Raw genomic sequence first — 22,009 nt, forward strand, 5'->3', positions numbered from 1 at the left:
AGTACAGCTGTGAAATCCATCAGCAGCTTGTTTTCATGACTGTTGTCATTAAGCAGTTTGGCTTCATCAGGAGACCCCATATTGTTACCAGATGAAGAACCATCAACAGTACTACAGTGATGCTAATCAACATTCAGTGAGAACTTGTGTAAAATCTCCCAAAACAAGGATTTGCTTGCACTTTCCTGATTAAAAAAAAAAAAAAAAAGAGACATGTTCTTTTAACCCTTTCCACAGGCTAGTTCAGGGCTTCCTGACAGAGGACACTTTCAGAAGCACAAGTAGAAACTTGGTGCCTAATTTTCACAGGAGATCGGAGGAGATAGGAAGTGACAGCGATATTTTCGCCATGGTTTTCCAAAGTGAAGGCAAAGGCAGACATCTGGTTCAGCTTTACTGTCTAAAGGCCTGCTTCTCAGCTGAAAACTGTGCTTTCCCATCTTCTCCTTCACATCTGCTAGGGTATTCTTCACATAGATTCATAGATTGATCCACGCTGGAAGGGACCTCCAAAGGTCATCTAGTCCAACCTTCCCGCAGTCAGCAGGGGCACCCCCAACTAGACGAGGTTGCCCAGGGCCTCGTCGAGCTTCACCTTGAATATCTCAAGGGAAGGGGACTCAACCACCTCCCTGACAAGCTCACAGAGGAAAAGGGACCTAGAACTGGCCCCTGCCAGCAAACAGCTCCAGAGGGCAGCCGGTGCCAAAGCAGCCCCTAGTGTCCATCGCTCCACAATTCTGCTCCAACCCTAAAGTTTAGTATGAGACACTCAGCACAATCTAGCCACAGAACACATAGAGCAGGACAAACCAAAAACCATATGTGACAGGATGTGGCACTGCACAAGCACCTAGCAAGAGGACAGTCCTCACTTTAAACTCATGTAGGTTTACTAGATCAAGGAGTCCTGCTCTCCTGCCCCTGGAAAGGGGAGAGCTCAGACTGAGGACACAGATTTGGAGCAGTGAGTTAAGGTGTAATAAAATGACTGTAGCTGTGCATATGCAGACTGTGATGAAAAAATGAGTCTCTTGGCAGAGGCATGCCTGGCCCATTCGCCTGTCACCGTAGACACCTCTAACACACCCCCTGGCCAAGGTAGCTGCTCACTTGTCCTGATTTGGAAACAACCCAAAACACTCAGGGGATAAAGAGATAACAGTCACTTTGGACTTTCTGTTGAATAAAGTAAGCTCCTGAACAGAAAAATAGAACAGTCGTCTTTGCTGATTATGAAAGTGCAGGGTCTCATTTAGTACAACCCGTTACTGCCATCCAGCCCTCCAACGGAGCAGTAACTTACTCTGGGAGCAGGAGTACTGCTCAGTGCAAATCAATGGGGCTGCTTTTGAGCTAGAACCCTACCCACTGGAAGTAAAACCATTGTCAGCTGGACCTTGTACTGAAGTCCTGCTCTGTATTTGGGAAGATCACGTCAGTGAAGAGAAAATGGAAGGCTCTTCTCTGAGAATGCGTTGAGGAAGCTTGTAATGTATTCCAACCCACTGTTTGCCACATACTACAGCTGACGTGTCTTCTACTACTTGTAAAGAATTTCACAGGAGATTAATGTATCTACAAATTCATGTGGAAAAAATTCATTTAAAACTGAGGGCAATCCTTTTTACACATGGAAGTGTTTAATTCTGATATTTTTAATGATGAGTGTAACTGGAAATGCCAGTCTTGGGGGGGGGGACAACTTTTTTTCTTTTCACTGTTTTTCTTTCAGAGTGGACTTTGCTGTTGTTTAAAAAAAGTGATCTCAATTTCAATAGGCTTTTATCACTACATAGAAAAATAAACATTCCCATCAAGTGTAATACTTGGGTTAACCCAAAACGCTCTGCTTTGCTTTTTCTGTCTTTTCCTGACCTGCACTTATACTCTCTAACTTTTTGATGTGTCCAGTGAATCAAAAAAGAAACATAATTCCACAGTGACTATTCTGTCTTGCTGATTTTAAGCATGATATTTTACTTAAGTGTGAAGTTCTGTTTCAGACTAAGGTATTTATTCAAGTTTAACTTCCTAGCTATCATCTGTAACAGCATGAGACAAATAAACAGCATATGGCTGCACCAAGCAGTGCCTTAGGTGCAGCAGGTCCTGTTAAAATGAAGTTGGTGTAAAGACTCTGCTGGTGGGTTTATGTGGCCAACCTCAAACTTGCAGAGGTGTTGCCCAAGCAGAACCCATAAGGAAGCTGTATGCACACTGGGACAGAGAAAGATTTTGGACAAATAGGCTTTTCAAGTGCAAAATAATTGGGTTTGATAAGCAGAAAGTGAATCTTTACCACATCCCAATATACACAGAGAGCAGGTAGTGCAGAAGCAAAGTGGATTCAGTTTTAACAATCTGATTATTGCTGGGCATGATTGAGCAGCTATTGCATTACAGCACATCAAAGTGCAAGTCTGGCCCTGTGGACACTGCCTTTCCACACGGAAGGTGGAGAAGGGACTTCAGGGACTGTACTGCCAACAGTGACACAGGGCACCCCGAGTACAGAGCAGGCCAGGAGAAGCAGATTCACGCAGCCAGGTGACAATTTGCAAAACAGAGTGGGGAAAGGCCCAAGGGTCAGAAGATCTCAGGAGCCTGCTGAAGCCTCACGTTTGGTGGGGGGTGTCTTTCTTAGTGCTGCTTATTTTTGTGTGTGAGACTGGGAAAGGACTCTCCTCCTACCCAAAGTCCATGAACCCTTCCATGGACATTCTCTGGGTTTGCTGTTAGAGACAGTAATGCTTTCAGCTTAAAAAGCCATATAGCCTTTCTTTAAATATGTGCCTGCCCTTCTGAGGGTCCAGCCCTTCTTCCATTCAGACTGCTTGCTCTTCTAGGACATTATGAATCAGCTCAACACTGAAACGCATTGGAGAGAATATGAATCAAGAGTAAACATAAGAGAAAAGGGGATATAATCAAGTACATTTTGGACATAAAGCCAGCAGACATAAGGAGCTGAGTACATAGAGAAGATTCCTCAGAAAAAAGCCTTCAAGCTACATAAAAAAACCCAACAGTTGTCACTGTAGACAGACACTGTAGTCTCTGTGAACAGAGAACAAGAGTTTGGGTCTTTGAGCAAAAAAACCAAGCGTGAGACCATGCAGCTGTCAACTGCATGAGCAACCCTGAGGGACATTTGAGTAGGAAAAACATTAATATTTCTCCAAAATGCATTGAAATTCTCTTAAACTTGGTGTCTCAGTTACAGGATGTAATTCTGTGCCATGAGCACTCTCTCTGTAGCCACTGACCCTGTGCCTCCGCCTACCTGGATATGAGGCTCCCCAGCCTTTGGTCCACCCTGGCCCACAATGAGGGCTTACCTAGTTCATCTCAGCTGTGTTTGGACACTATTTCCTTCCCTGGGAGGTTTTCCTCCTGGATGAGTACAGAATATATCTGGACTGTGGAGCAGCCATGGTGCTTGATGAGCTAGCAGTCCTGGATGAGGCCAGCAGTCCTACAGCAGTCCTGTAAACCAGGTGCAGGGCCAGACTGAAGCACAGCCCATTTCCCTTTGGGCTCTTGCTCTCCGTGGAGATCAAGCTGCGGTGAGGGCTAATGCCTGGGCAAGTTTCACCCCAGCACAGAAGTAGGACATGGGCAGGATGTGAACCTGGGAGTGAGGACCTGCTCCTGCATGCCAGGCAGGGACACAAGAGTGACTGAACAATCCTCCCAGAGTAACAGAAATTTTTTCTCCATCTCTTAAACCATGGAGAGGATGGACCTCCCCAGGTCTACACAGACACCTTTACAGAAAGGCAACCTGGCTGCTAATGGCACCACAAGATCTCTCCTTTCTTTAAGTATCCCCTCAATCCTCTGTCTGGATGTCTGTCTGTCTGGATCTTGTTCCATGCTTTCTCCCCTGTCTTGAAAGGTGATTTGTTTCCAAGACTTTCCTATTTACTGCTCTCTTAACCCTCCTCCTCCCTTCGTGTACCAAAGTAGTTTTGCAGATTGGCTAGAGAAGAGGCAAAATCCTCAAAGCCAGTGCTGGAGGCACTGTCCTTTAATCACTCCCAAGAGTGAGAAGGGTTGAGCTATGCTTTCTGCCTGCATTCTCACGCATGAGTCCCCAGAGAGACTTCAGCAGCTTGGGCAGCCCACAGCCTCAGTAAGGATCAGAGGGGCTCCAAATCTGCCATGCATGGCCATCAGCAACAGCGACCACACAAGGTCTGTCCCTCCATGGGGGTTGACAGCTACAGCGCCAGGTTCGCTCCAGGGAACAGACCGATCATATTTTTTGGCTTTCATGTTTTCCTTTTTCCTACTTCATGTGGTTGTGTGAGGCAGTAACAGCCAGAGCAGCCATCCCCACATCTCCTCCCTGTGCTGCCCCTCTGAGACAAACCCACTGTGTTTCCCCAGGCCAATGCCGACCCGGCAACAGAACCCCTGGGGACAAGGCAAGGGCTCTCCTTGCCCAGAGGAGCCCACCAGCAGAGAGCCTGAACTAACTCCTGTAGCTAGCCTGCATCTCAGAGTTTATTTTATTAAGCCGGGAAGGGGTACAAGAGGAAAAAGTCCTCTCAAGGTCTTCCTTCTGGTCCCCACCCTTCACCTGCATATCACCATCTTCCCTGCCTCTGCTGCAGATGTCACTGAGCACAAAGCCTGTGTCTCTGAGGCACCATGGTTATGGCCCAGGTGGGAAAGGGTGGAGGTATCTCAGCTGTGCATGCACATGAGTCTTACACAGCTGTACATGGAGCGAAGTCCTTTGTACTGAGTTAGAACAGCCCAAGGGCTGCTCTGGTTCACACACCTCAACACTCATGAATTCACTAATGACAGCCCTGAGGAGCTGAAGCTGCAGGTCAGGCTTCTACCATCAAATCTCCCTCTTCCAGCCACCCATCCATTTCCCTACTGCATTGCCAAGAGCACACAAATCTGATATAAGAGCAGCTATGCCAGGTTTCTTGTCAGGCCTTGGTGCTGGGGAAGACTGCAAATTTGCACAAAAAGAATTGGCTTTGTTGGGATGGGAAACCAGCCAGCCACCACTGCAGTCTTCTTTAGCTGAGCCCCATCCCCTCAGTTGCCATCAGGGTCACTGGAGAAAAACAGGACTCAGACAGTCTAGTTTAGGTACCTGCTTTGGGGCAAGAAGAGTCACATCCAAGAAGTGGCTACTTTTCTCTTTCCTAAACTAGCTCCCCTGCAGATTTTCCTTTAGAGCTGACAGCAATTTGGCTAGCAGACAGCAATGTGTTTAACTAGAGAATGTCAACAGCCTCCTTAATTCACTTACAGACATGCACGCCACCGACATGCAGACATTTTGCAGGACTGTATTACAGTGGACAATTCACAGATTTAAGACTAGCTCTGCTGTCATTGGTATGATTTTCCCTTCATCTTAATGAATCAAATATGTCCTATAACTCATAATTATCTTTCATTCGTACTAATACCACACAAACCTTTCATTTCCTAGTCAATTCAGTTTACAAATGGAAAGTATGCAGGCCACAACTTTTTACAGTGTACTATAGAAAGAGCTGCTTTCAGGCACAACTATTACATGATGATGTTCTAAAAAAAAAAAAAAAAAAAAAAAAAAAAAAAAAAAAAGTCCATAAAACCAACATAACAGTGTATTTGCTTGGGAGCACAGAGTACACAGCTGTGTGTATTGCGACACAACTATCCTAAATTGCAAGGATTTCGTGCTTTTTAAACAGCATCCACAACATCTGGGAAACATTTCTGAAAAAATAAATAGGCACACAATGTCCTGAAAGGTAAATGGCTCCCTATTTCCCCAAAAGCTTTCCAAATCGGTCAGTACAAGTTGCTTTGGTGTAAATAAAGTGCTGTCATTTTCATGCTGCGTTGTAGGTACCCTCTATCCCCTCTACAGAATTACCACTGGTGGGAGATGGTGGGCTTGTTTATATCAGATTATCTGAGGTTGACAAGGACTAAGAGGACAGTAGTTGTCCCCAGTAGAAACACTTCATGAAGCATGCGCATTATGAGTCACATGGCTCACATGCAGGTTATATTTGCCTTTCTATACATATACACATACACATACTCAGATGTCAATGTCAGGTTATGGTCCAATTCACTTCTGCCTCTTACTCAAGCAGTTACAGTGGAATATTTCCTTCTTAAGTGGAGAAAATGCATTTTTTTGTCCACCTTCATATCAGTTAAAAGTAGAGGTTTTAATTTAAAAGTTTGAAATCAAATTTTAACTTAAAAAGGCTGCTTCTATTACAAGACTTTAAGGGATTTTAACCCACGAAAAAAAATGCATGCTGCTTTCCCCCATTATGGCAATGAAGTGGAATCACAAACATGACCACAAATACTCTAAGCAAACGTTGCTGTAATGCGAAAGTGTAAAGACCTGGTCAGGTCTCCTGAAGGAAAATATTTACCTCAAATGTGCGCAGAACTTTAGCCAATGCCCCAACTTCTTCTTTCAGTGAGAAAATCAAAGAAATCACACCATTTTTATTTGAGGACTCTTCAATGTACATAGATTCCTGAAAGAAAAGAAAACAAACAAAAAAAAAAGAGATTTACATTCACCCCAGGAGTCAGTTTTGCTTTGTTCTGTTTCCCTTTTGCACAGCATCAGCAATGTAAAGAGAGTATAAAGTTGCTTGAAGTGGGATCAAGGCAACTGCTGCTGCCAGAGGTAGAGCAGCTCTGGCTCTGCTCCGATTTATGATGGTTGAGACACAAAATCCCTTCTCTCAAACTAGGGCCCATGTGGGAGCCAGGTAGTCAAAAAGACGTGAAAATAGTCTAGTATCATCTCTGTCTTGCTTCACCTTTGAAATGTATCAGGCTCAGGGATGACTAGAAACATTACTGCACTTTGATTTCAGCTACAGTGCAAAGACCTTCCCTCGGGCTTTCTTTTCATTAACACTCAGGATTAAGCAGAACAATGTAGATGAGCTCTGTGCAGGGACGCAGGCCATGATCCGTGTTTCCCTTCAGTTCTGCTAGTACCTTCCAGGTAGTCTGAGGAGAGGTAGTATTCACAAGAGGGATATAGAAAGTCATTTAAAAACAAAATAACAAACCAAAAAAAAGAGGGAAAATATTGGAGCAAGCATTTAGACCTTCCCTATATCCCACAGTGAGTAAAGACTCAGTTAGGGCAAAACATGTTTTCATTTATGCTTGCTCCCTTTCTCTTATTGATTTTCTGCTCTGCAAATTCCAAAAGGCTATTTCCAGTATTTCCAAGCAAGAAGAATGTTTATTTTAATTATTTTCATGGTTCTTATTACCAGAATGTTTTAGTATGTCTCAGTGCATGTGTTTCTTTTCACAAAACCCCTGTTAAGTAGGCAAGCGCTATTTCACCACTTTGGAAACAGGAAGCTGAGTCCTGGAGTGGGGCCAGATTTTCAAAATTATTCAGGTACCTGACATGGCAGGTAAGTGCCTGCTGAGATTTCCAGAATAGCTTAATTTCTCTGATGTCAGAGTAAATTTGATGCACAAACACCACAGACTTTTGGAAGCCACATTAACGCCTTATTTGTTGGGGTTTTTTTAACATCTTCTGGCCTTGGGCAAATTGCCCCAGTTGGTATTTCAAAGATCACACCAGACATTTGCAACACAGGCAACACTGATGTAACAAGTCCTGGGCCAAAACTTGACTCGAAGTATTTTCAGTCAGAGCCTGTCCTCATTATAGCTATTGCTTAATTTAACATATAAATCAGAGCATAAAGAGCCTCAGTTCCCAAATATTGTCCTCAGAAAAGACAGTCTTTGTAGCAGACAAATTAACAATCTAATCCAGCTGTCCTGAAGCCATAAAGTTCTTGGTAGGACTACATTTTCTGAGGCAGTGTTACAAGGAATGGCCTTCTTCTGTAAAGTAAATAATTGCTGATTCTTCAGGCTGTCTCCAAGGCTGCTGCTAACCTGAGAATTCATTACCAAAGACTGGCAACAGATTTTTCTATCTGGCCTTATTTCCAGAGGTTGCAAAGGTTATCCAGATGTTTTCTACCTTTATGGGGAACCTCTAGTGGGAACTGTAGTAGAAATACTGGGTTTACGCACCAGAGGAAAGATTGTCACCTGCTCAACTGTGACGCTTCCCGCATCATCTCTGTGTCTCCTGGGTCCTCATCCAGCCAAGGAGCTGACCCAGCTCTTACATGCTGGCGACTAAGAGGAAAAGCAGTAAGGAGTGATGTGGCAGCTGGCTAATGAAACCCATTTATACCTCAGGCAACCACAAGGGAAAATGACAACAGGAATCATTCAGAAGGCAAACCGAATGTCAGTAGTCTGGAAGTTCTATGATAGTCTAACCAAAACTGTGATCTGAAATACTGTCCGTGCATTGCTTTGCCCTTCTGTTTTCCCCCACCACAACTGAAACTGATCTTAAGGACAGAACTGTGCTACACCAGTGCCTGCCTGATGGACCAAGAATTTGATTTTCATGGTCTGCACTGAAACCATTTTAAAAGCTATGCAGTTATGTATTTAAAATACCCTTGCCAAGGCATGTCATGAGGACCAACTTCTATGGCAGGTTGACTTGAACTGGTGTGACAAAGGAAGAATTTGTGGTTTGGACACATACAGGGGATATAATGCAAGGTTCAAGTCCCGCAAGGTAATTCTGATGTTAATTGATCTCTTTATACTGTGAGATTACCAAAAAAAGCCTTAAAAACCTTCTTTACAAGACGGATAGATTCTCATTGGTCATCAGCGTTGATGTGTTGAGATCAGCCACTTTCAATCTGTCCTCGCTCATTTTCCCACTCTTGTAAATTGATTTACGTTGGGGTTTAAAAGTTAGACACATTGCAGTAGGGAGTTGGCACCAATACTGCAAACAGAGCGATACTTGCATAATTTCTTGCACATCCACATGTGCAGTCAGTTCACTGGAAGAACTTTGTACAGATGTTAGTTCATGCCTGAGTCTGTCCATGCAGATGACAGCTTTCATTGCAAGGGAAAAGAAGAGTACAATGACTGTTTTTCCAGTACCCAATTCTTATCAATATATATAGAGGTAATATACATCAATGTATACTGCAGACAATATGCATCAACATATACAGTGGAGGTAATATACATGAATATATGTAATATACATACACACAGGCACTCACATTTATTGCTGAGCTTTTTGTAGTACCTATACATAGTATAACTGTTGATCACGGTTTCTCCATTCTCAGTTCTAATTTCTTGTTTTTCAACATATAGAGAGGAATTGAAGCTTTGCGGTAGTCTACTGTTTTCTTACTACTGTGATTATGAACAAATTGTTTCATTGTCATTGAAATATTGCCAATATGACATGTATATGTGATTTATAAATTTACTGTGGAATAAATTAAGCTCTAATTTTCCTCCAGGTCCTTTTTTTCAGGAAGTAAAATAAGAACCAGTTGATGAACGTGAACATCCATGCTTCGACACAGTACTATCTCAAAGATAGGTGTTGTGTAGATGCAAGGATGGGTTTACCTGAGCACAATGCAAATTTGCATTTTTAGTTAACCACTTCACACACATTGATATTGCCTTTCTGACACATGCGGCAGTATTGGAGGTCAATAATACACGCTTCAGCCTTCTAATCTATTTCTGAGCTGGTTAGATAAAGCCTTTCAGAATGAATTCCAACACTGTTTATGCCAGAAGATGTTTTGCTTGCAGTTTCAGTGAGAGGGAAGTTTCACCTCTCTCTCTGTCATAAATTCCAGACTTATTAGATACACAAAATAGTGTGTGTGGGGGAATAAAATTTCAAAGGAAATAAGATTCCTAAGTTACTTCTGAAAATGGAACCAGTCTCCAAGTCAGATTTTTTAAGCCATTTAGATGCTCCCATAGGTGTCATTGGGACCAAGCAGTTATACAACTTGGAAAAGTAGCAGGGTGAGACCCTAGAGAATTGTTGTGGGACTTCAGCCTCAGCACACTATGCAGTAGGAAACCGGGCTTCCTTAGCTGTTCTGCTCTTAAGGTGGCTGGTAGAAACTGAAGCCCTTTTTTGCACACCTGCAGCTTGTCTCTGGATTCAGCAGCATTGCACGGAACACATACATGCAGAATTTAGTCCTAATAATTAACCATGCTGGCCTCAGTTTACATCACTTGCCCCTGCAGTAGCTATAGCACCTGCAATCGAAAAGCATGGGCTTCAGGACTCTCCTGTATTTCCCAAAGCAAAGGGTTCAAAGTCAGTAAACATTAAAAAAAGGGGATGTCAGAGTCCCAAAATTTAACACATCTCCATGAGAAAAGCATGCAACTTCAGCTGCTTTCCTTTAACAGAAGTAAGCGGCTTGCTTTCATCACACAAGTTTAAGACCTCTAATTAGCTGCTGGTCTTTTCTGCTGCTTCTTCTCTTTGCCCTATATGCAAGAATACTGTTGCAATGTTCATTTTTCATTCCTACTGCACTTTTGCAGGCACAATTAACAACAGACAAGTATGCCTGCTGCCAGGAGGAAGAACGGTGGCAACCAGGCACTGCACGGCATCGAGACAGGCACGTTGTTTTCTCTTGAGTCGGACCACCTCTGAGAGAGCAAGGGACAAAATCTGCAAGCATGGCGGGGGGCCGGGGAGTGGAGAGGGGCAGGAGAGGGGCAGATACAGCCTCCCCCGCAATGAGCAGGCACACAGACCCCACCGCTTACCTGGAAAGGGTCACCATTCGTTTTGCAGTGCTGCGCATCCATGTTGCAGAGGCAGCAATGCCCACACAGAGAGGCCCCTTTGCTGCTGCAGGTGAAGCCTTCTGAACTTACCACAGTGGCCAGAACTCTGTGCAAAGGTATTTAAAGTGGAGCAAGCAAGGCAAAGCCATCCCCTTCCGCCCCCCCCCCCACTTACCCAGCTCCCTCCCCCCGGACACCGTGCCAAGGGGGCGTTCTCCCTACACGCCCCCCCACACCCACCCCTGGCACATGGACCAGCCTCTCCACACTAGCCGGCCCCTGAGAGTCCCACCCCGGCGCGTAACAACTCTCCAGCATATCTTTTCTATCTGCATCCAACGTGGACGAGCGGCATGCTTTAAATTAACAGCCTCCCTCCTCCTGATCAACATCAGCTGCTGTTCTCATTTTGGCATGTCAACATGCCGTCTTTGGTTCAACCTCCCCCCATCCATTCCCACCGCTGCGTCCATGTTCAGCCTCAGGTAGGTTTCCCACTGGGGCTCGCTCCACGTGACCAGAGATCAGATGTTGTCCAGGATCTGCTCTTTAGATGCCAAACACGAGCCAGGGAGGGCTGTGGCACGGCGCAGCAGCTAAGGGATTGGTCCTTTAGTAGGGCCTTTTGGGCTGCATCCAAGAGGTCAGAGAGCAGGAGACATCGCTCCACACACCCAACATTGGAGAGAGAGACCTGTTGTAAAGGAAGCGTGAGACAGGAGTTAGCTGCATGAACCTCACACTGGGATATCAGTCTGGACATGGAGAAAGGGAAGAAGCTAAAGAAAGAAAAGGAACAGGGAAGAGTTATAACCAGGGGGCAGGAGGATGCAGAAGAACTGCAGAAGATGTATGTGTGCTTGTATATAGTGTCAGCTGTGGAGAGCTACAACGGGAACAGGGCGGGGAGTGCAAATTACTTCAGAAAAGTTTGGTAAAGGGTTGGTATAAAAGAGCCCAGATTTGGTTTAGAAAGAGTTACCAAAGGGGTTGAAGGAATAATGGAAAGCTGCAGCTGCATACCAGAGGGCAGGTGAAAAAAAAAACACCACCAAAAAAAACCAAACCAAAAAAACCCAAACAAAAACCAAAACAAAAACAAAAACCAAAACAAACAAAAAAACCCCCACAAAACCAGCTGGTCAAGTATCTATCTTGCTATTTGGAAAGATGAGGTCTGTACTGAGACAAACTCTCAAGATGGGTAATCTTGCTATATTTTTGTGATGAAGATAAATTCTGTGGAATAGAGAAATAATCTCTTTACAGTTATTTCAGCCTTGAGGGAATCTCTACTGCATGCACTAGTGCAAACTCAGATTGGTGAATACTAACAAACACCTACCATGAATTATTGGTACTTACAAAATCCAATAGCTGCTAAATCCTATCAGCCTCACAGTAGGGAAACTGAGCAGAGCCGCTTTCAGGGATGTCAGTACAAACCCATTTGAACCCCATGACTGTGGAGTCAGAATCCAGCCCAGTGAAACTGTTGCCTGCATAATGTGCATCTGAAGTAATTGAGTGCTTTTGGGTGTGAATACATACCTTTTGCAGAAGAGCTGCTTGTTTGAGCATCCTGCAGCTGCACGCGGGGGGTAGAAAGTTACTTTCTGAAGTGACCAGCAAGTCTGTGGTATGGGCTGGCAGGTCCAGGGAGGCACCCAAATGCGATACACACGTAACACACTGTCCTGCTGACATCGTGCCAGCACGCTGGGGCAAGGAGAGAGGGGAGGTTAACCTTAGTAACTGCCAGCAGTTTAAAAACTACTATTTTTGAACTGCTCAGCCAATAATTTCACTACAGGAGGCAGTATTTTCTGTCCTGTGTTTGTGCAACACCAGGCACAGTCCTATCCATGATAGGGACATTGAAGGCCACCTTTCAAAAAAACCCAAACAGTGAGATGAGGATGGTGACAACACTGATTATAGCAATCCCTGTGCAGGACAAGAGAGCCTCCAGCAACTGGTCTTGTTTACTTTCCCCACACACCATGCCTTGCTACCTGGTGTATTTTTCAACTAGATTTTAAAAGGCTTAAATGTATGTCCTAAGGCTGGCCAAAAAAAAACCTGTGGCATCCAAAGTAATAAACTACTTTTTTCTGTCATTTGTTTGCACTTTCCTTTTTCTTTCTTTTTTCCTTCTTGTTTCATTAGCCTTTTATCAATCTGTTTATATTCTCTGTGGCTTTTACATTCATTTAGTCTTTTTTTTTTTTCCTTTCTGCCATCCTGTTTCTTATGTATTACAGCCTCTGTTCACTCTACTCTTGACAGTAACGGCAAAGCAAAGTGAAATACTGGGTATGCAAAATAGTGCTTGTTCCAAATCCTCATAGTTATCTATTTTGCCTCCTCCTCCCTGCTTTTTTCTGTTTATGTTACCCTTACTGCTACTTAATCGTAATAATATCACCAGTGGACTGCCGTCAGTTCACTGTATAATCAGTCTGGGCCGCCAGAGGTTGCCTGGCCGCAAAAAGCACTGGCTGGGGTAAGCAAAGCTCCTTCTTTCCAGGAGGAATTCCTAAATTCTCTAGTTCTGGAGCAGAGCTGTCTGTGTGTGTGTGTGTGTGTGTGTCCAGTGCCATGACAGTATGAACACACGATTGCATCAGTGCTGGTTACTTTGGACCATTTCAGAGTCCAAACTGTCTGAGCTTCCCTGTCCTCTTTGAAGTATTAGTTCAGCGTACAGGTTCATCCTCCTGCAGTGACATTGCTAACTGGGATTTCCACTTGGGTTTCAAGTTGCCCCGTGTGTCTGATTCCCCGTACTCTGGGTGAGCACCTCAGCTTTGGGTCCACTAGTCCTGCTCTGGGCTCTTGCTGCAGCACTGTGCTACCCAACTCCTTTCAACCAAATGCAGATCTGCACTGATGTCTCACATCACCTCCATCTAAAAACACCTTTTTGCCCTTGGAAATACACACCTTCTTGGGGCAGGCATACACATACACCATACACATCCATTCCTGGCTGTGCTGCTCAGACACAACTAAGAGGGCTCTTTGCACTGAAAGTTGGCTCGTTCCCCTGGCCGGCATGATGCAAGTTCAAAGGGCCACGGACTTTGGCTGCTTTTCAGACTGCTCTTTCCCGCCTCTGCCTTTAGCCAGTATTTGCAGAGCAGCGGCTTCCCCGGAGCTGTGTGTTTTCTGGTGTGGGCAGGGATGTCCCTTCCTGTGCACAGACACCGGGACTACCTTTGGCTTGTGGCTCCCTGCCTGCCCTGCTGCGTCAGGATGTCCCAGTCGATTTGAGGGAGCAGTAAGCAACGGAGAGAAGCTTTTCTAGTAAAATCAGAAGCTCCTGAAAAATTCCCAAGTGAGGATCTCAAGGGATGTGTGTGAGATGACAGGGAACAGGGAGGGTCCCCCCTTATCCATATTGTGTATGCACTTGCCAGAGGTCTCCGGGTGCCTCAGCTCTCCGTTAAGTGCCATTTCCTCACTCCCAGCTCTACACCGCGGCTGCAAAACCGCCCAGCCACATCCCCCGTCCTTGCAGAGCCGAGGGTCCCCGACATAGGATCATAGAATCATCTCCTGCAGCCCGCTGTTAAATGCTTTTTTGGCCGCACCCCGTCCCCTCCCCTGACGCGATCTCCCCAGCGTCCTCTTCCCTGCGGAGCGCGGCGTGGCCGGGAGGTGGCACTGTGTCCTCACGGCAGCGGCCGCCGAACGGCGAGCGACGAGGGGGGGGCACACGGACACGGAGCTGTCCCCGCCGGCTGCCCCCGGGGGAGGGGGATAAGGGGCGGCGGGGGGGGGAAGCTGTCCACCTCCCAGGCTGCGGAAGGCATCACCCAACCCCCCCTCCCACCCCTCCTGGCTGGGGACAGCCACCGCGGAGGCGCCGGGAAAAACACCCCCCAGCCAAAAAGTGGCGACGGGAGGAGGCGGGGGGGCGGGAAGGGAGGGGGGGGCGGGTGTCAGCCCGGTGTGATTTATCCCCCGGGGCTGTGATGGACGCGGGACGCGTGGCCGCACAACGGGGCCACCCGGCGGGGCCGGCGGGCGAAGGGCCCCGCTCCGCGGGCGCGGAGGGTCAGGGGCGCCGCGCAGCCCGGCGGGACCCGCGGGAGAGGCGGAAGGGCGAGCGGGCTGGGGCCGAGGCCGGGAGGGGGTTACGGACTGCCCCGGCTGCTGGTTGGGATTTTTTTCTTCTTTTTTTTTTGCAGCCCCTATATGCAAACTGTCACTTCAGGTTAGCACAAGACCTGATGTAGCTCATTAGCATGAGCTGTATCTAATATGCTTAAAACCTCTAATTATTTATTATGCCCTAATTGGCAGCCCAAGAAATGTCTGCAAAGTGATGAGTGTTCATCCCAAGACGCCTTTCGAGAAGAATTCAACAGTGTCCCTGGTCAAACGTCATTTTTAATTCTTCATTTGGAGGACAGGCTGTATTCCTCTCGTAGAAGACACAACGCTAAGAAACTCTTACAACTCGCTATCTCGAGAACTAGCCTCCGTCCGCCTCGGACAGGATAGGCAACAATTACTCACGAACACGGTTTAATGCTCAAAGTCCTTCTTTCTATGAAGGGAGGCTTAGGAAGAGACGTTAAAGTTCATCAAGTATGCAAAGTGTAGGCAGATGCTCCTTGAAAATGACTTAGCCGAAGGAACTAGCCGTCAGGGAAAAATCGCTTTCCTGCCTTCTGAAAATAGCAAAGTTTTGAAAATTATATTCACATAGAAACTGTTTCAAAATAAGTTTACCTCTCTGGGGTCGCCCTCCCCTCCCTCCTAATTGCCTTTTTTTCCCCCTTCCAAGTCTGTATTATGTTCCTTCAGGTTGCGCCAACTATTTATTTATCTTTATTCTTTCTCTCTTTCTTTTCATTCATTATTCTCTCTCCCTCTCATTTTTTTTTTCTTCCTTGTGTGTGTGGCTTCTCGGTCTGATCTGTAGCTTGTTACCACCCACTGCACGCTCTCTCCTGCAGCCGAGGTGTTTCTATACAAACTTCAGCGTCCAGTTGTCATATTAATTATTACACTGAGTAATGACTGAAATAGTCAAAATAAGGGAGACTCAAGAGAGCTTTTTCTTGCTGCTCAAAGATTCAGCAAAGAAGCCTTGCAACAAAGCACTAATTGGTCCCCAGAAATACTCTGACAAGGCATGGAAGATAGGTTTCATAAAGCCCAGCAATTGTGAAGGGGGAAAAGATCCTTGAATAGACCCCACGCTTCTTTTCTAAACTCTCTTGCTGAGCAAAAAATGGACTGCTTCTTGAATACTGGACTGATCTTGAATGCTATACCCAGCAGAGAAAAAAATGCACCATTTATTGTAAGTTTTTTTTCCAGCTATTCATGTGTTCTATGTGGAGAATAAGCTGGTTTTGTTTACCATGAAAGACCTTTTACTTTATTTTCACTCTTGGGGGGGAAGCTGGAAAGGGGAGGGGGAGGGCAAAGGGAGAGAGAGAAACACATGTGCCCAAATCCAGACGAGCTGCCTACTGTAACAAAATGGAGTGTAACAAATCCTACAGAAGTCCCGAATGTATCGATTCTTTGAAGATCTATATAGATTAACGACTTTCGTTCTGCTTTTCCAAGACGGCATTTAATCATAACGTAAATGGCCTTTAAAAAAGAAAAGGAGTGGGGGAAAAAAAAGCATACCAAAGTTTAAAAAAAAAAAAAAAGGCAAAAAAAAAAAAAGCAAAGACTTCAAAAGACCTCATGAGTGTGGCTACAATTTAGCCACACAAAAAAGCCACTATAAAGTAATGACAGTTCAAGATTTAAAAAAAGAAAAAAAAAAAAAAGAAGAAAAAAAAAAAGGAAAAAACAATGCCCAATGAAAAGCGCAAGGGCTATTTATCATTATGTTAGAATTAAGAATTTCAAAGTGCAGGTGCAGGACTGTGCATACAAGTGGGTGGAGGCAGGGGACCCTGGAACAATATTTATTATCTATAAATCTGGCAGCCCCAGACCCTTTAGTCTGCACAGTGAGCAGAGAGGGGAGCTGGCAAGATTGGCATTACCTCGGACAAGGCGAGGGGTGAGTTTGTTCCCCGGCGGCAGGGGATGGCGAGGGACGTGCTGGGCGAAGGGAGGAAAAGGCTCTGCCTTTCCCCTCACCCCCCCGGGCCCCGGAGCCGGGGACAGAGCCACGGAGGCAAAATTACATGCGAGTTACACTCGGTGACCTCTGGGACTCGCGTCTTTTGCCTTTTTAAGAGCCCTCTGAGACTCGAGAAGGAGGAACCCATAAACTCTGCTCTCGTTCTGCCATTTCAGGGAAAAAGGGAAGGAATTTCCCTACGTTTCCACACCAGTTCTGGTAGTGGGGCTGCTCCAGAATAATTACTCTGTTTAAATATGTATATAGTTCACAGGGCTGCAATTATTTTGATATTTCTGTTGCTGCTTCCCAAAGCACTGTGATGCGAATTGCAGTGCTGGTCCATTACTGTTCATTATTCCTGTGATGTCACAGCGTGGAGCTGATGAGGCAATACCTATTTCCAGCGTAGAGAATTCTGATGTCGGACAAGGGGTGTTGAACAAACCATCCAGAAGACTTGGAACTGAAGAAGGAGAGCTCCCTACACAGAAAATCAAACCAAGTGTTTTATCCTGCATAGGTCTGGCTGTCCTGCCCAAGAGAGATTAAAATCATTTAATGTGTTTCACAGAATCACAGAATTGTAGGGATTGGAAGGGACCTCTGGAGATTATCTAATCCAGCCCCCCTGCCAAAGCAGGTTCACCTAGAGCAGGCTGGACAGTAATGTATCCGGGGGGGGTGTTAATATCTCCAGGGAAGGAGACTCATGCAATGTTTCACATGCAATGAGACAGTAGGTTAAAAATCAGAAAGAAACTCAGTGACGAGTGAAGAGGGCCCTGAAATAAATATGGCAGGGGTTAGACCAGACAGAACTATTTCACCTTCTTCATCATATGTGTGCATTAAATGCTGCCATGTTAAAAATTATTAAAAGACTAGTTAGCAGGTGCACCTTAAGGTTCTGCCATCTGACATTGCTGCTTATCACTGTTTGAACTCACATGCCCAGCCAGGGTCAGGGATCCAGCGGCAGATGAGAAGCGATCTCTGCAGCTCCAGCCTGCTGTAATGGAGGCAGCAGCAGAGCGGGTCTTATTTTTGCACTCATTTCCATTGAAACCTGAACAGGGATTGTGCATATCTCCTCCTTCCGTGCTTTAGGGCTGTTCTGAGCACCAGGGATGAAATCCACTTGCCAAGGACTTCCTAGAACCATCATCTCACCCATGGCAAGACTGTCATATCATGGCTCTGCTTTTTTTAGGGGGTTAGAGACCAGCCACCTCTGAATTTTCAGAGTGGAAAGGTGCAGAGAGAGGTGGAGGTGAGGCAGAGCTGAAGGCAGAAAATGTGTTAAGGCTTGCACAGATATGTGGATAAGTGAAAGGCAAGAGAGCAGGGAGAGAAGGTCCTCACTGCTGCTCATGCCAACAGTAGGGCCACCAGCATGCCCCACTGCTGAGCCTGGCCATGTCTCCCAGACTGCCCCCAGGGTCGGTGCAACCACCAAGTTATGCCAGCCTCAAACTCTCACCACCTCAGCACTGCTTCTCCACATTTGGCCCTGAGCCACAAGCGAGACTTCACCGGGCAGGAGTCATTTCTCCTGCAAAGGCCAGGTCCATCCCAACTGCTCACTTACAAACAATTGCCCGCTTGGAAAGGTGGCGACCTGCTCCTACTTTGCAGGGTGCCATGGAAGGCAGCAGAGGCTTGGAGAGTTTCCCCGGACCAGCAAGCAGACAGTGTGACCTGGGAAACGGGCTCTGGCAGTGAAGGGAGAGCTGACCCCACATCTGCTTGCTCTGCTGAGCACACCCAGAACTTTATGCTGCTCTCTGAGACAAACGTCCTCCCCGTGCCGGTGGCAGTAGCGTGGCACTCAGATCTTACGGGTGCCATCCACCAACCCGAGGGGGTTTTATCCTTTCTCCCCAGACAGGTTCGCCCCGACACTTGGCATTTCAAAGGGGTAACTCAAGGTGACTTCTCCCGAGGCAATTCACGCTGCTGCTCCGAGCAGCACGCCCCAAAACCCCCGCACCGGTTTGCCCGCCGTTGTCGCAAGCTAATAGAGACATCAGGCCGCCCGCCGGGCGTGCGCGGCGCCCAGGACAGGGGGCTCCGGCTGCCGTGAGGGGACCAGTCCCCGGGACACGCACGGGACTCAGGCTCGCAGCCCCTGATGACCGGAGGAAACAGTACCGGGCATCGCGGCTCTTCCCAGGGACCAGGACAAAACCGCGCTGTCGCGGTCCCGCACACCGAGAAGCTTCCCTTCCCGGCTGCATGCGCACACGCACATCTCCCGTGGGCGTGCAACGGCTCGCCTGCCCACGCCACGGGACGCCCCCGTGGCCAGCACTTTCGGCCCGGCGGTCCTCCCCTCCCGACCCTGCCAGGTGCCGCAAAGGTCGCCCCCAGCCCGCCAGGGCCACGACGGCAGCCGGCGCAAAGGACGCCCCGCACCTCTCCGCGGCTGCCCCCCGCACCCCTCCTCCCCCGGGAGCCACTCCGCCTCCCCCCGGAATCCCGCCGCAGCAGCGCACCCCACGGCAGCCAACGCCGCTCGGGGACACACACACTCCCCCTCTCCCCGGGCAGGGCTCCCCGCTTTTCGCCTGCACTAGCCACGGGGACGCGACTCCCCCCGCTTCCCCGCGCCCCCCTCCTTCCCCCCCCCCCCGCGGCGGCCCACGCGCGCCGCCTCCCGCCCCGCCCGCCGCCGCCGCCGCCCCGGCGCGGGTGTTTGCTCAGGGCCGGGAGCGCGGCACGCGCCGGGCGCACGCACTTGCGACAACAAACCCGCGAGGGGCGGGGGGAGAGAGGGGGACGGGGGGGGGGAGCGGACGCTGGTGGGGGGGAGTAAGAGGGGGGGGAGGCGGGGCCGCGCGTGTGTGCGGCGGGGGGGGAGCGTGTGTGTGTGTGTGTGTGTGTGTGTGTGTGTGTGTGTGTGTAAGGCGCAAGGTGCAGAGCGTTTGTGTGTGTGTGTGAGCGCGGAGGGGGGCGGAGGGGGGGGTGCGTGTGTGTGTGTGTGTGTGTGCGCGCGTGTGGCAGAGGCGGGGGGGCCGAGCCCCCCGCCCGCCCCCTTATAAGAGACACAATCCCCAGCCACTTTTTTGCAAAAGGGGCTTTGCAAAGCAGCCCGCGCACACGCGAGCGCCACGAGCCTCCCCGCCGCCGCCGCCGCACGGAGGGCGAGAGGGAGGGAGGGGGGCGGGCAGAGCCGCCCGCCATCCCCGGCCGCCCGCCCGGCTCCGCCGCCCGCTCCCTTTGGTCCCGGCTGCCCCTTTCCCCTTACCCTTCGTCGCCTCTTTCTTTCTCTCTCTCTTTTCTTTTTTTTTTTTCTTTTTTAACCGACAGCCGCAAATTATTTTTTTTATCCCTCTTTTTAGATATTTTTTTTTTTGGTGTGGGGGGGACGGGGACCGGGCGCCGCCGCCTCGCAGGACGCCCCCGCGCCCATGGCCAGCGGTAGCCCCGCCAGGATGGCCAGCGGCGCCGGGCAGCCGCCCTTTCTGCAGCCGGCGTGCTTCTTCGCCGCGGCGGTGGCCGCCGCCGCCGCCGCCGCCCCGCCGGGGCCGCCGGCGGGTGCTCCGCCGCCGCAGCTGAGCCCGGCGGGCGGGCAGCCCTCGCCGGGCGGCAAGCCCTCGGGGCCGCGGGCCGCCAAGCGGCAGCGCTCGGCCTCGCCGGAGCTGATGCGCTGCAAGCGGCGGCTGAACTTCAGCGGCTTCGGGTACAGCCTGCCGCAGCAGCAGCCGGCGGCCGTGGCGCGGCGCAACGAGCGGGAGCGCAACCGGGTGAAGCTGGTCAACCTGGGCTTCGCCACCCTGCGGGAGCACGTCCCCAACGGCGCCGCCAACAAGAAGATGAGCAAGGTGGAAACCCTCCGCTCCGCCGTCGAGTACATCCGCGCCCTCCAGCAGCTGCTCGACGAGCACGACGCCGTCAGCGCCGCTTTCCAGGCCGGCGTCCTGTCCCCCACCATCTCGCCCAGCTACTCCCATGACATGAACTCCATGGCGGGCTCCCCCGTCTCCTCCTACTCCTCCGACGAGGGCTCCTACGACCCGCTCAGCCCCGAGGAGCAGGAGCTGCTCGACTTCACCAGCTGGTTCTGAGCGCCGGTGGCCCCCGCCGCAGGTGGGTGCGCGCCCGCGGAGGGCCGGGGCGCCGCGGAGAGGCGGAGGGGGGGGGACGACGGGGACGACGTGGGGCAGCGGGAGGTACAGCCACCGGGGAGGGGTGGGGGGGCGCAGCCGGGGTGCCCCCGCAGTACTTACGAGCGTCTCCGGTGCGCTGGTCCCGGCGCGGCTCTGATCTCCTCTCTCTTTTATTGTTACAGGACAGTTGCAAAAGGGGAAAAAAAAATATATCACATACAGAAAGACAGACAAAAATCCACTCAGAAAAAGAACCTGTTGCATTTCCCGCTCCCCCGCCGTCGGAGGGCGGTGCGGGCACGTCTCTCGGCGGGCGGGTACAGCGCTGCGCGCCGCGGGGGCGGTCGGGGCGGCCGCCCCCAGCCCCGGAGCCCGGCCGGCCTTTGCACTCCGTCGCGCCGCCCGCCCCGGACTGCTCCCCGGCGGAGCGGGTATCCCGCGGATGAGCCGCGGGGAAGGGCGCTGCGCTCCTCGGCCTGCGGAGGAGCTCTTCCTCCTCCCCAGCAGAAAGGCACCCCCCCACACCCCCCCCTTCGCATCCCGCCGCGGCCCTTCAGAGACTGGCGTTCATCATTCTGTGGACAAAGTTAGTTCCCCGATGTTTGTGGAGATGTGGAAATTAAGCTATGCTGTACTCAAAGAAACCCCTGGAGCCCCGTCCCCCACGTCCCCGCGCCTCTCCCTCCCCTCGCTACGAGCTTTCCCTCTCGTTTCCATCATAGAATGCTTCCAATCTTTTTTTTGTGAATTTTTTTATTATAAGAAAATCTATTTGTATCTATCCTACCCAGTTTTGGGGATATATTAAGCTATTTTTGTACATAAGAGAGAGAGAGATTTATAGAGGTTTTGTACAAATGGTTTAAAATGTGTATATCTTGATACTTTTTTTAATATGTAATGCTTATTACCTCTTCATGTTTAGACTTGTAGTCGACGTTAACTTACAACTGCCATTTTTGTATGTGGTTTTGTAAAGGACTTGGATTTCCTCCAGATGTACTTTAGCACCAACGTGTCTTACTTTATAGAAACTTTGTTAATGTATTAATAATGTTATTAAACAATGTTCAAAGTG

At 48.9% G+C, this 22,009-nt stretch overlaps 2 protein-coding genes across 2 annotated transcripts in view; one reads left to right on the forward strand and one right to left on the reverse strand.

Moving 5' to 3' along the window:
- The window catches only part of PAH (phenylalanine hydroxylase), a 38,715-nt gene extending 27,981 nt beyond the window's left edge, over nt 1-10,734 (reverse strand). The window contains exons 1-2 of the mRNA XM_074168048.1: nt 10,693-10,734; nt 6,420-6,527 (exon numbers count right to left, since the gene is read on the reverse strand). Coding sequence (XP_074024149.1) covers nt 6,420-6,527; nt 10,693-10,734 — 150 coding nt within the window. The remainder of the gene's footprint in view (nt 1-6,419; nt 6,528-10,692) is intronic.
- Nucleotides 10,735-20,232: 9,498 nt separating this feature from the next.
- Nucleotides 20,233-20,889, forward strand: ASCL1 (achaete-scute family bHLH transcription factor 1). The gene has a single exon (XM_074169043.1). The coding sequence runs from the start codon at nt 20,233-20,235 to the stop codon at nt 20,887-20,889; it is 657 nt and encodes a 218-aa protein (XP_074025144.1).
- The last annotated feature ends 1,120 nt before the right edge of the window (nt 20,890-22,009 follow it).

Source organism: Numenius arquata, chromosome 2 (genome assembly GCF_964106895.1).
Source record: "Numenius arquata chromosome 2, bNumArq3.hap1.1, whole genome shotgun sequence".
NCBI lineage: Eukaryota > Metazoa > Chordata > Aves > Charadriiformes > Scolopacidae > Numenius > Numenius arquata.